The 12,931-nt window shown below is 44.7% G+C and overlaps 1 protein-coding gene across 2 annotated transcripts in view; it reads left to right on the forward strand.

Moving 5' to 3' along the window:
• Window positions 1-12,931, forward strand: part of MTCL1 (microtubule crosslinking factor 1) — a 120,869-nt gene that overhangs the window by 89,057 nt on the left and 18,881 nt on the right. For both annotated transcript variants that reach the window (XM_035013792.1, XM_035013791.1), the window contains 3 exons: window positions 891-1,088; window positions 8,932-9,099; window positions 12,538-12,792. In XM_035013792.1, coding sequence (XP_034869683.1) covers window positions 891-1,088; window positions 8,932-9,099; window positions 12,538-12,792 — 621 coding nt within the window. The remainder of the gene's footprint in view (window positions 1-890; window positions 1,089-8,931; window positions 9,100-12,537; window positions 12,793-12,931) is intronic.

Here is a 12,931-nt window from a genome sequence, read left to right on the forward strand (position 1 = left end):
TGAGGTCCTGTGCATCTCTCGTCCCGCCTTGCTGGTTTGTCAGACCTAGCTCTGAAACTTTCTCTCTCCTTTCCATTTCAGTTTTTGTTCCTAGATGCTAGAGCCCGTTCTGCCCCTGCAGTTTGGTAAGGGTCCCTGCTAGGCTCCAGATGGGTCAGGGTTTTGCCGCTTCTGAAATGTGCGTATGCTTCCCCCTTATGCCTCCATTCTCAGATTCATCACAGAACCAGAGCAGAGTCATCTGCTTTCTGATTGATTCTGATTGATTCAGTCCAGCTCTGCAGGCTCCTTCAGGCCTTGCCTTCTGGCCACTGCTGCTGGGTGTGTGCTGGGCATCCACACCCCTGGCTCCTTTGTCAGCTGCTTCAAGGCATCATAAATGTTGGTTTCCTTTTAGCTCCCAACGACTTCTCATCTGCTTTTCACTGTATGTAATTTTAAGTCATCCTCTGAAGGGGAAGATACTCTTTCTTCAGGGAGGAAAGAAAGCCTTCCAAAATTAATTCAACCTGCTTCCAAATAGCCTTGACATAGAAAACCATCGTTAAGCAAAGCCTAGAAGTGGTTGTAAAGTTTCCTTCTCCTCTAGCTTATAAAACCATAACCATAATCAATAATAATTAATAAATCATAAAATTTTTCATTATCAAAATAACTTAAAACAGTAAAATTTCTAATCTTTTCTGACCAATTGGGTACCCACGGTGTGGTGTTTAAATGAAGAAGGTGGCCAGTGAGTGAAATGGGCTAAATGAGGATATTCGGGAAAGGGCTGAGAAGTCAAGACTTGATAAGCCATAAAGGGGAGAATTACCCTCAAACAATAAAAACCAGGCTGCACAGCAAAGGATTTGGGTGGAGCTGTGATCATTGTCTCCTGCTGTTTTCAGAGGGAGCATCCAGAGACCCTCCCCAGGCTGGGTGAGCTTGGAGTTCAGGGGGACCCGAAGGGGGATGGCCCAGACCGAGATGACAATGGTCCAGGTTGTGGCTTTTCAATGGGAGAGCATTCTCCACACTCCCCTGTGCAGATTGGTGACCACGGATCAAGGCTGCAGCCTGCGCACGGGGAACAGCTCCACAAGCAGGTGGGTGCCGAGGTCCCAGCCCCTCATTCTACCTACATCTGGGAGAGGATAGTCCTAGTCTATGTCTGTGTCATCTTATTTTATATGCTGGTGTTCCAGGGAGCAGAAAACTTTGACTGCCTATGGTTGCCTGTCGCTGTGTTTGTGCTAGAAATCATATCATTAAGACTTTATTTCATTGTCAGCCCATTGGTTCATTTGGCTTCCACGTATAAATAAGGGGCATAGTAGGATCAGATCAATGGGAGGGGCCAGCAAACGTACCTGAGAAGGAGGGGGGTGAAATGTAGAGTGGTGTGTGGAGGGATCTGTGGCTTTAGAAAGGTTGACCATTCTTCCACGAAAGAGACATTACCGAGTGCAGTGCCCTCCTCATGGCCAGAGAAAGAAGGGACAGGGCTTTTTTGTTGACAGCTGAATGGGCATCAGCAACATCACGAACCTGGTAACATAACGTGTAAGGAGGAAAGAAAACGTATTTTTTAAAAATCCTAAACATGTATGAAGTGTCTTAGGTTCTTTTTGGGCCACTTGAAATAAAAATATTTGGTGACACTTAAAAAATTAAAAGCATATATAGAGATGGGATTTCAGTGTGTAATATGAAAAAATTATTAATGTTGCCAAATGCCACATTTATTAATTATTAAGCAGGCAGCCCCTGCTTAATAAACCAGAAGATACTATTGATGCCACCCAGATTTTTTGCGCTTCTTTACAGAACAGCAGCTGTGGTGGGTTTGGAGTGCTGAGAGCCTAGGAGGTACCCAGTGTTAAAGCTTTCTTGCTCCCAGACTTCCTGGTCTGAGGCTTATCCAATCCTAAGTTGCTTCTTTGAGGGTTCTGCAGGGCAGAGCCTGGGGCCCTAAGACCCTTGGCTCTGGGGTGAGGGGCAGGACCAGGGGGACCCGAAGTGCACAGTGACCCCGGGTGGAGCTGTGGCCCCCCGACCGCAGGCATTTCTGGGCACTCCCTGTGTGCTGGACTCCACAGCTGCAGTTCCTCCCTCAGCCCAAAGCCGCAGAGGGTCGAGTGGGAGAGGTCTGTCATCAGATCTTTGGCTCGGATCCAAATGAGAAAAGTCGTAATGTCTGAGCCCAGGCCTAGGGGATGTGTGTCTTTTCCTCCTGTCTGCTTTCTCTTCGTAGACAAATCAGATTTTCACAACTAAAGAGCTATTTCTCTGCATGCCCATCTGCCCTTCATTTCCCCTGAATAATATGGCTCAAGAACGATGTTATGCTTTCAAATGAATGTTTAATTACACTTCTTAGGAAGTTTGTCATTATGCCAGTGTCCCTGGGGAGATTTTAGCACATGGAATGAGTTTTCCAGCAGTTTATCTAGTTAGAAAATAAAATGCTACTTTGCAAATAATCCTCGAAAACCTACCACTTTTATTATTTTTCAGAGATGTTGTCAGTCCGTTTTATAAAGTATCTGTGATTAACTCAAATAGCATCCGCTGACTGCCACTTAGCCCTAAACCTGTTGTGTCTCAGGTCATGTGCGGTGTTTCCCACCCGTGCGTCCAGATGCTTAGCAAAAGGGAAAAAATGTAACACATCTGGTTTTCTAAACAGTTCTTATGGGAAATGTTACCCTGGGGGTGGAAAATAATGTAAAGTCACTCAGCTGGAACCTCACACTCAGTGTATTTTAACATCATCTCTCTGCCTCCTCCTTCCAAAGCTGATGTTTCTGCTAGTCCCCTCGGAAGTGAAGGTGGGAGCTGTGAGTTTCCACTTTGTACAGTGTGTGGTAGGGGCACCCGGGGGGCCTGCAGGACAGGGCGCCGACGGGCCGAATCCGGGCCCCCTTTCACGGCCCCGTCTGTCTGTAGGAGTTAAGTGCACAATGCCACCCATCCGAGGACAGAAGATTAATGCGATCTACTGTACGACAGCTGGTTGCCTGGGAGTGAACATTCTCAGCTACCAGATTTGCCTGCCCTCTCGTGGCGTGGGTATTAGCTAGGCAGTCTGCAAGAGCAGGAACACGTATCCCAGAGAGCCGCACCCTTTTCAACAACTCTGAGAACCTGCCAAGGTGATAAGCAGAATGGGCAACGTGGCCTACCTCCTGTCCCCAGGCTAAATTTGCCAGTGACACAATTTCCCAGGCCTTGGTCTCTTCACTTTGTGTCATAGTGAACATTCTCACAGTTGAACACAGTAGATGTCAAAATGTATCATTGTCCAAAGAGGTAAAAAAAAAAAAAAAAAAATGTATGTGTATCAAGTCAACCTTGAGAATAGTTCATAAAAAGTTACCAGGTTGGAAAATGTTTGGCTGTGTGAATGGTCCCCGTTGACTGATTTTTAGTTCCAGGACTAGTGATCTAGTGGCAGCGACCCGGTTGTCCTCGAGAACAGAAAGCACTTTCCATTTGCCTGGCCTTTTGGAAGAACTGGAAAATATGCAAGAGCTTATTGTATCACTCTCACTGAGCTCCAGCACGCTGGCCACAATGTTAAGCTTTTGAGACCTAAGGCTACTCCTGCATTTTATGCTTACTGGTAGTTCCCAAAATCAAGATTTTTAATGCAAGGTGACTAACAGTGCCAGCATTATGGCCCTGTGGTTCCACTAGCTAATTGTCTGTGAATTGGATTAATTTATTCGAAGAGAAGTTACTTTTTCATCCAGGGATGGGACATAATACTCTTTATTAAAGCATCTAAGTGTAAGTGTATAGAACCTAATTTGGGGTGCCTGGGTGGCTCAGTCGTTAAGTGTCTTCAGCTCGGGTCATGGTCCTGGGGTCCTGGGATCGAGCCCCGCATCGGGCTCCCTGCTCAGCGGGAAGCCTGCTTCTCCCTCTCCCACTCCCCCTGCTTGTGTTCCCTCTCTCGCTGTATCTCTCTGTCAAATAAATAAAATCTTTAAAAAAATAAAATAAATAAAATTCAGAGCAAGAGCTAATGAAATTATGTTTCATGTTAGTCTTCAACTACAGCTGGTCACTTAAGAGTCTCCCTCAGGACCCAGTTTTAGGACCGAGTAGAATCTATTCCCCTGGACCTTTGTCACTCACTAGTCCAGGACTCGTCTGGGGCTTAGGGCCTTCAGAAGCCACCCTCAGTAGAAGTCAGCCTCTCTCCTGTAGACAGAGTGCCTTTGGCTCCCTGGGCCTCCCAGACATCGACTCACGTTGGTGCCCACCTTTCTGCTTTGCCCAAGATGCAGAAACTTCCAGAAAGAGCACCTCTGCCAGACAAGGCCTGTGTGTCAGAAACTGTGATCTGCTCTTCCTTTTTTTTTTTTTTAAATAAGGAAGCTCTCCTCTTGAGCCTGGATCACTTCTACCTTCTATTTTGTATGTACCGTGATTCATTTTTCAGATTCTGCAACTTTATAACCTCACCTAGGAGACATGCAACTCTCTCTAGAAGGAACCAGACCAGAGCTTATGATTATGAAACATTTTATATTGGCTGTGTGTTTCTGCTTATTCCTGGTACTGTGTAAATAGCAGGGGCACAGGAGTGAAGAGGCACAAGTACTAGAGGATACTCAGGAAAGGACTCTTTCAGCCCCTGCCCCACCTCCCAGTGTCAGCCACGGTCAGCAGTAAACCCTAAACCTCTGCTCATAAATGATTTCTTTCCATCTGGCCACTTGATTTTCATCACACCTGCCCTGGTTTCCTTGAAGCCTTTGGCTGATAACCCGCATTATAACTTACTAAATATATGTCCCGCACTTCTTTCACAAGCCCACATTTATGCTTGGGAAGCTCTCTGAAAATTACAGTGACCTGCCCCGAGAAGCCCTCATGGCCTGGATCACCTGGCATGTTCCCAGCCAAAGGACAGATGATTTTTGTACATAAATGAATCTCTCATCTCTGTAACCCTCCACCAGGGATTTTCATGGCCAGTCTTCAGTGACTCATTCTATCTGTGGGAGGATGGTAGTTTTAGAAAACAATCTTAAAATTAATCTGAATGGAACAATGAAAGTAAGAATGACAAATGGCTTATTTATTAAAATGTTGCTGGATGTGTAAATGTATCCTTTCAGTCTGATCTCACAGTAAAGGACTTGTCTTGGAACTCTTGCTGGTAGAGGAGTTACTTTATTGAATAGGATGTGAGGTCCCCCTCTTTGTAAGTATGAAATAGGAATTCTGCCTGTGTTGGGGGCAGCTACCATGGCGTTCTGGAACTCCCTGCCTATGTCTGCTAGCCTAGATGAATAGGAAGTAGAGACCATCTGGCATTCTGTGGGTCAGCCCATAGCAGCGGGTCAGTATATCTGTCCCAACTTTAGATTAAACCCATCTCCAAAATTAATGGCTCTGAGACAAAGTGGTTGACGGTAGTTTAGCTCCTTCACAGAATTATGAAACACATTATCTTAGAAATCTTAGGCAAGAATGATTTTATCAAATAGCTGGCATTGCATCACAAATATCTTGGTGTGTTCTCTTTCCCAGAAACTTCCTTTTTTACTTTCTACTAGTAATATTTATTGTGTATTTGGGTAGCAGTCTTATTGGCTGAAGCCCAGCCTTGAACCTGTTATAAAGTTTACCACTTTATAGCACAGTCAAGCCCCTGATCCCAATTTTGGAATTATTGTAAGCCTTGCCCAAGAGAGATGAACATGGAAGGGCTGAAAAGGAAGTGGTGGGGCCATTTTATCCTGCCTCTTTGCAAGAAAACCAACCAGCTGATCTTGGAAAGGTTGAAAAAAATGGTCTTTTTAATTAAAATCGACCTATACTTAACATCTATAAACTAAAAGGTTGCATAATTGGGCCCCTGGCACAGAAGTTTCAGAAAGTTCTGTATCCAAGAAGACTTTCACCCAAAGACCTATAAATGGCCCAGAGAATCTTGATTCCATTCTTAATTAGGGTCCTCTTTTTACCCCAAACATTGCCCAGCAAGGGCCCCCACAGGGAGGAAACATAAGACAAGTAACTTTTTAGGCATTCTTTTAGGATGGCTCACTAGTAGTATTTCTGTTGATCTGGGGGATGGAATTTGTTTCCAGAGATAAGGTGGCTTCTCTTAGGCAAAATTTAAAACAAACAAACAAACCTGGGTAGAGGATAATGTCAAATTTAGATATGTTGGCTGGGTTTGTCCAGCCTTGGGGGGGACAGACCCGGAGTGCAGTCTGTGCTCTGCACTTCCTAGCAGGGAGAGCCTGCTCCAGTTCCTCCTCTGTCACACGGTGGGGCATGATGGTATGCACCTAGGATTGATGTGAGATGCCAATGAGATCCTGCAGGTGGGCGATCGGCATACCTGACCTAGCACGCCCTCTGTCAGAGACAATTCGTATTACTTTTCATTACTGGGTTTTTTGTACCTGAAGAAGTTTAGAAACATCCTGCGCATCTGGGTCTTCAGAAGTTTTTATTTGGACATCAGTTCTCGGTGTTGTACACCAATGGCAGAGAGCTAGGCTGACTTCTTGCCATGTCACATGCTGCTCCTGGGTGATTATCATAACAAGTACCAATAACATCCATTCCGTGGACTCTCTTGCTCCCTTTGGCCACCTTCATGCCAGAGCAATTTTTGAACTCATTCCGTGATGATGAATATTATACTTGTATAATAGCACATTATAATGATTACACTGACCCAAATGTGCATGAAAATGTTAAGGCTTAATTTTATTTAATCTGATATTTGCTAATGCCAGAAAGTACTTATTTCCAGAGGAACCAGAATTTCAGTCTGCAGAAGGACTGTTCTGTGAATTCCTGCTTCCGAGGACCACAAATTCTGGTCCTAATGTTATCAGAGCCAATTTGTGTGGGGTTAAGAACCCCACAGGCTGACAATATTCACAAAGTGGGGTTTGTAGGGAAGTATCGATTATATACAAGAATTGATTACATGGTTTTCTGCTTTTTCTTCACTGAGAATTTGATGACTACTCAGAGACTAGATCAAAATCAGTCTCATTACTTTATGCTTTAAATACTTTGACTTAAAAAGTAGTGATTTTTAAGTTTAAAATCCAAAGATGAAAATAGCGTATGAATCTATTTAAAATATAGTTTTTTTCAAATAAATTCTGTACTCAAAAGATGTATATTTCTGAAGAGATTATTGCGATACTTCTTCTCACTCACCTGCACTTACATAAATTTTAAATACTTTTGGTGTAGAGTTGAAAGAAACTGTTCTGCATTTATTACAGTTGTACACATATCCTGAGCACCTCTTTGAGTGTAGTGGTAATTTACTTATATTTTTGGTTGGAAGGAACATGTAGCATTTTTAGAAGGCTCTCTAGCTGCTGAATCTTTCAAACGTTAACTGGATTGTACTCTTACTGGCTTTAGTCTCAGAGCTATTAAAGTAAAAATTGGTAGTCAAGGGGAGAAAAACCAAAGAGCTATAAATGTTAACAAATAGGTTTTTCTACCCCATCGAAAGTCTACCGCATCTAATATTAGAACTCCAGACAATTTACAGGGAAAACTGGGGTGTTGTCAATAATAAATCTGCTCATATTGAGGAGTTTCTCTTTTCTAATTCAGCTTTATTTAAATCCAACCATATAGATAGCCAAAATATCTTAAATTCTTCCCAAATGTGGCTGTCCATTTTCATCTCTGCGCATGTGTGTTTAGGGGATTAACGAGATGGTTTTAGAAGCATGACAGACTCTCCACGTGGTAGAGGAGAGCTGGGGGCACTGTCCTGCTGCCCTTGGCACGAGAAGCTTATCAAGCGGGGGGGCAGTCTCTCTGAGAGTAAGGGGCTCTGTGTCCCCAAAGTCGAGACAGTCTGACTCCAGCAGGACTGAGAGAGCTTTGATTCTACCTGCCTCGTAAATGCGCCAAGCAAGATGGCCCTGAGACCAGTCTGGGAGCTCGTGATGCACTTTTAGTGTTTTCTGTTGGAGCTCGTGGCGCTTTTATTATCCAGGTATCATAACTGATTCAGTATTTAATTCACTTGGACAGGCCTTTCTGATATAATGCCCATGCTGAAACGTACAAAGATAGCAGTCATGGTTTCGAAATGTGCTTTCAAAGAGCAGGATGAGTTTTAGAAAATAAAATATCTTTTAGGTGTAAGCAGATTAGTGATAAAAATTCCTTTTTCATTTATCTGACCTGTTTTGCATACTTCACACGAGCTGAACATTGTGTGGGCCACTGGAAACATGGGAGTGGGTCGAGTTTATCTGTGCCCCGTGCACCATGGGGCGGTCAGGGGAGGCACAGGAGAACAAGTAGGTGCTGGTTATTGCAGCTGAAAGGAGGGGCACAGTGATTCCGTCTCAGAGGACCATGAGGAGGCTCTCGTGAACAAGTTAAGCGTTTACATTTGACTTGGATTAAAGCTCAAATGCCCTCTCCCCCGTGGCCATACTTATCCATCCAAGTCAGAGTATGACCACCCTATGTTTATAAGAGACACAGAGCCTTTATTTACTCTCTTCTGGTTCAATGACTGGTACTAAAATGACAGCATAGATAGGTGAGTGTTTATATCTTGCCAGATCTGCATCCCCAACCGTAGCTGTGGATGTCTGAAATCACACGGAGCTTCCTTGCAGCCCTGGCTTCTGGGCTCCCTGTGGCCTCCTGCAGATTCCTCCTTTCTGCTTCTGGGCCCGGAGCACCAGCCCTGAGCGCCAGCCCCCTCCTGTTCCACCAGGCCCTTAGCAGTCCCAGCTCCGGGAGCCTGATGGCTGGCAGCGTAGGGACCCCCTGGCTCTGTCCCACTAACTGCAGACTTTCCACCTGTTCTGTACCCATTGCAATGGCACCTCGGACACAACGCAGCACCACCTTGACGCCGTGACCTAAAGAATACCCTTACATGAGGGGGCAGAACCAACTCCATGTTTGCTCCCGCAGGTGGTGGAAAACCAGCAGCTGTTCGGGGCGCTCAAAAGCCTGCTGGAGGACCTGCGCGCCGAGCTGCGGGAGGACGAGCATGCACGGCGGCGGCTGCAGCAGCAGTACGCCAGCGACAAGGCCACCTGGGACGTGGAGTGGGCCGCGCTCAAGTGCCGCCTGGAACAGGTACCTGCCCGTGGGCTCTCCGCCGCTCCAGCTCTGTGGGGCCTCTGCCATCTGGGCCAGGTGGGGAGAAGGCACAGTTCCTCAGATCCACGGTGATTTTTGTCCAAAGAGCTAGGGCTCCGAGGGGAAAGCCAGGAACAGCTGCCTGCTCTCTTTCTCTCCTTAAAATTCCCAGCCTCGGGGCGCCTGGGTGGCTCAGCTGGCTAAGCATCTGACTCTTGATCTCAGCCCAAGTCTTGATCTCGGGGTTGTGAGTTCAAGCCCCGTGTTGGGCTTCATGTTGGGCGTGGAGCCTCCTTAAAAAAAAAAAAAAAAATTCCCAGCCTTTCCAAGGCACCTTCTTCTCCCTCCTATTCCCTCTCCCAAGTATGAAACACAGTCTCCACTGAGCACCTTTTGACAGTAGCATTTGTTTTTCCATTCTGCGTTGAACAAGGCTGTATTTATCCCCATCAAAGGATGGCCAGCCATGAAGTGGTGATCAGAACGCACTGACATAGTTCAGACAGGCGCAAAGAAAATGCAGATTGTGGCTTAGTTATCTTTGGAAAAGGAAAACATGTGCATTCCCTTTAGATTTCTCCCAATGCTGAAAAGAGCTTGTAGACCTTCCACGATGTGCCCTGGAAATCTGATTAGTTTCCATGTCCTATTTCCCCTGGAGGAAACAGAGGCCCAGAGGAAGTGGCTGGTCTCGGATCATGGAGCCTTTAGTGCTTAAGTAGAGAGAACGAGGTCTTGCCTCCACCCTCCCAACCGAGCTGAGCCTCCTCGGAGATTTTAGACCATGGCCATGGCTGGTAAGGTCAGACGTAGCCAGAAACGTTCTTTTCTAAGTGTTTTCTCCCTGGAAACCCTTAAAAGCAATATCACCTCCTGCCCTGAGTCCGCTTGCTCAGATTGTTTCTCCACGTTTCTTTCAACCCCTTGATCATGATGGGAGGAAAAGTCTGTGCATCTTGGATAATCTACTTTCTAAGCCCTATTTTGAGGCAAATCTTAAAGTAATTAAAATTTTATATGAATTGGCTAGGTCATGAAAGAAAAAAAAGTTGCCCAGAAAGGAGACATCTTCCAAATGGCTTTGATAAAAGTTGAAAGAGCCTGTCATGTCAAAAGAAAACAACCCCCTGGTACCCACAAGTTCAGCTGCATGGCCAGCTGGCCCAGGGGAGCAGTGAATTCAGGCTCACAGCCCCCGGGAGAGCAGAGACACTGCCTTCTCCACAGAGGAAGCAGCAAAGCAGAGCAAAACCAAAGCATCAGGCTGGGCTGGTGGAGCTGCTGACCCAGTTCTGAATCCTGCCTACTTGCCTGGTAGGAGATTCTTATGAGATGCCCTGTTTCTCTTAGTGCACAGCCTGAAGAGACAGCAGTGGAGGCAAAATGAGTAAGATCTCTCTGGTGAGCTGCCTTTAAAACTATTTTAAAATATGTTTATGGGGGAGAAAGCTAAATATTTTCAAAGATGTAAGTGTAGCTGAAGAAAGGAGGCCTAATCTTTGATATGAGCCAATTTCAAAATATTTCATCTTTGTTTTAGAGAAACCTGGTAGCCACCCACACACATGCTACACAGAAAGCCTCAGGGAGAATCACTAGACACGAAGAAATAAAATTAAGACTTCAGACTTAGAAGCCAGGTGGTAATGGGTAAAGATTCATCTTCCACCCAAATCATTTTAAGAAGTTTCTGAAACAGTTGCAGCCCAGGAAGCAATGAATGTGGGCTAAAGCTAGTTTATTTATAATACTCGCATCTTTACTCTTCTTCTACTTAAAAGCAAGACATGTGATTTCTACCAAAAGTTAAGTATTTTATCTCAGTGGAGGCCATGTTGTGTTCATGGTCAAATCTGTGATTCCTTCAATTAACTCCCAAGTCAGGCCTTGTTCTAGATGCCAAGGATCCAGCAACAGAGAGGACATTTTTTGTAGGGGCTCTCAGTGCATTGGGAGACCCAGACAAGGGCTGTAATTTATAATAGAGTGATAAGTGCCCCGCCAGGCCTATATACACAGTGCTGTCAGGAAATAGGGGTGTGCAGGCCATACACCTCAGCCTGAGTGTTCAGGGAGGGGTTGTTTGTGAAAGTCCTGCTTAGAATGAGTCTCAGAAGATGAATAGGAATAGGTACAAGGAAAAGGAGAGAAAGGATGTTTCAGACAAAAAAAGCATCATGAAAAAAAAGAGTAAGTATATCTGAGGAGTTGGACCCGGTCAGGTATGAGGGAAAAGAAGAATGTGCAGAAGATTGAAACATTAATCCTGATTTTATCATGGAACTGAAGCATTTTGATTTACATTTGTAAAAGATTATTCTGGCTTTGAGGAAGAGAATGGATTAGAAGTCACTGGAATTGAATGGAGTAACATGGTCCATAGGTAAAAATCCAGAGGTCTGCTGAACTAGAATAGGAAAAAGATGCATCTTTATGTTCACTGCTCTTTCACTAAAATCGATCATGTTCTGCAGCAACAGTGTGCTCCCAGCTCCCTCCTCCCATCCTCTGCTCTTGTTGCCACAGCTTACTTCTATAAACACACAATACATTGCAACTGGTTTTGCTTCAGCCACTCAATAATACTTTAAAGCAATTAAAAATAGGGAAAAGTGAGCTTTTACTTGTATTTCTTATGTCATTTCCAGCATTCATTTTTTGTGTAGATCACAGTATCTCTTAGTATCCTAATCCTTCTGCCTGAAAACTTCCATCATTTCTTGAAGTACAGGTCTGCTGGCAAAGATTTTTTTTTTTTTAATTTGTTGAAAAAGCCTTTTTTCCCTTTACTTTTGAAAACATAGAAGTCTTATCGAGGTGGACATTTTCCTTCCCTCAGCCCTTTAAGGATGCCACTCCATCGTCCCTGACTTGCATAGTTTCAGAGGAGAGGTGTGCTGTCATTCATGTCTATGTGTCCTGGGTCTGTCTGCCTCCAAGGTTTCCTGTTTGGTTTTCAGCAGTTTAACTATGATATGTCTATATGGAAAATTTTTTGCTCATTTGTTTGTTTTGGCATTTAATCTCAGGGATGTTTAATGGATATTTATTGTAGACTGGTAGGTCCCACTGATGCTCCATCCCTCGTTTCTGTGTGGGGGCTGAGGATTTGGGGACAGACATGGACCTGCCCTCAAGGAGCTCAATAGAAGGGGAGGCAAGATATGGTGGTAACTGAGTCAGGAAGTGAAGCTGAGAAACAGACCACAGGAAGCTAAGTGGACTCACTGCTTTACATTTTATGTGACTCTCTATGTCAAATGTTCATAATTAGGACTTTAAAAATGAGAATTGTTTTTTTTTTTTTCCCATGGGATTGGTCAAATCTTGGCTTAAACAGTTTCCAGGGATAATATGCAAGTGTGCTGTGATTTTCTTCACCTGTTGATATAAGATTTGCCAGGGGTTAAGGTCTACGTCTTTCCTCCTTGCCAGCTGGAAGAGAAGACTGAGAAGAACTTGGGAGAAGCAGGTGCTTCCACTGACAGCAAAGGAGCATTCAAGAAGGAGAGGGAGACGCACCAGAAGCTCCTCGCCGACAGTCACAGCCTGGTCATGGACCTGCGCTGGCAGATCCATCACAGCGAGAAGAACTGGAACCGGGAGAAGGTGGAAATTCTTGACCGGCTGGACAGAGACCGGCAGGAGTGGGAACAGCAGAAGAAGGAGCTGTTGTGCAGAATAGAGCAGGTAAGGGAGCACCCCAGCACCAGCGAACAGGGAAGAGAATATGGACAAGTAAACTGACCTGGAGATCAGAGCACTTAGAGAAAAAAAAAAAAAAAAAAAAAAAAAAAATATATATATATATATATATATATATATATCA

This window comes from Mirounga leonina, unplaced genomic scaffold (genome assembly GCF_011800145.1).
Source record: "Mirounga leonina isolate KUSES-001 unplaced genomic scaffold, KU_Mleo_1.0 Mir_167, whole genome shotgun sequence".
Classification (NCBI taxonomy): Eukaryota; Metazoa; Chordata; class Mammalia; order Carnivora; family Phocidae; genus Mirounga; species Mirounga leonina.